Raw genomic sequence first — 1,130 nt, forward strand, 5'->3', positions numbered from 1 at the left:
AGTGCTGTCCCGACGCAGGCATCGGCCTTGGCCCTGGCAGAGCTTTATGCTGCAGAGCTGCGCTGCCCTCGTGACGTTTGCGATGTAGCGGCCCAGGTCTCCCTCCAGGTAGTTCTTGATGGCCTGGCACGAGTTCTGGGGGAAGAGAAGCATCAGGGCCTGTTGGGCTGACCCAGGGAGAGAAGCACCCCAGATAGAAAGGACACACCAGCCTCAAGCCACTGGTCCCCCCTCTGAGGGACACCACCCACCACCTACCTCCCCAGAAGAATCTGTCCCCAAACCTACCCGGTTTTTGGTGTAGTCTGCATCGCCCCAGAAAATGGCCCCAGCTGCACCCAGTGCTGCACTCTCCCCAATGGTGGAGATCAGGTCCATCTGCGTGGACAGAGAATGGTTAGCGTCCACTGCACCCACATCCCCAGCACCGTGCACCCCAAAGAGCCTGCTGCAGGGTCAGGGAGACAAGACCCCATCTCTGCTCCAGGCCATGCGGACTGTCCCAGCTCCTTGAGGACAAGGCTCCCCACCACCGCCCTCCTCCCCAGGGGCTAAGCCAGCACAGCACTGGGGCTATGGGCTCACATACCCTGGGGTCCCAGCTGCCAGGAGCTCTGCAGCACCTCCCAGGTGATGGCGACCATTGCTGCTAGTCTTGCTGCCAGACATCTTGCCCCATAAGGGGCCTCTCTACCTACAGAGGGGCTAAACTGGGAGTCCCCACACCATGATTCCCCCCAACTTAGAGGCAGGCAGGGCTGGGCACCCCTCCTGCTCCCTGAGGCCATCCCCACACCAAGGTGTGCTGCTTCCCACCCCACACAAAGAACCAAGCCACGGGGTGCCAGTAGCACACTGGAGGTAGACACCAGCCTCCAGAGCCACCCCATCCCAGCGGAGCCAGATACAGGAAGACAGACCACCTCAGGTGACCCCAGAGACCCGACATCTAGGGTTTGGGACAAGGACCTCCTGGTGGCACAGCCCCACCTGGCTGAGCACGTCCAGCTTGCGGATATACGTGGGCCGGGTGTAGACAAAGACAGGCAGGGAGTAGCCATCATGGTGCTGCTGTGAGATGCGAATAGCCTCCATCACCCGAGCCCGCACAAACTTGCGGCTGTTGGGGG

At 61.5% G+C, this 1,130-nt stretch overlaps 1 protein-coding gene across 1 annotated transcript in view; it reads right to left on the bottom strand.

Annotated features, from left to right (window-relative positions):
- HYAL2 (hyaluronoglucosaminidase 2) overlaps positions 1-1,130 on the bottom strand; it is a gene marked incomplete at its 5' end in the record, with an annotated part of 2,368 nt that overhangs the window by 412 nt on the left and 826 nt on the right. The window contains 3 exons of the mRNA XM_010135198.1: positions 4-135; positions 289-378; positions 991-1,130. The exon at positions 991-1,130 is cut by the window's right edge and continues 38 nt beyond it. Of these exons, the coding sequence (XP_010133500.1) occupies positions 4-135; positions 289-378; positions 991-1,130 (362 nt within the window). The remainder of the gene's footprint in view (positions 1-3; positions 136-288; positions 379-990) is intronic.

The sequence above is a fragment of the Buceros rhinoceros genome, unplaced genomic scaffold, assembly GCF_000710305.1.
Source record: "Buceros rhinoceros silvestris isolate BGI_N320 unplaced genomic scaffold, ASM71030v1 scaffold40940, whole genome shotgun sequence".
Lineage (NCBI taxonomy): Eukaryota > Metazoa > Chordata > Aves > Bucerotiformes > Bucerotidae > Buceros > Buceros rhinoceros.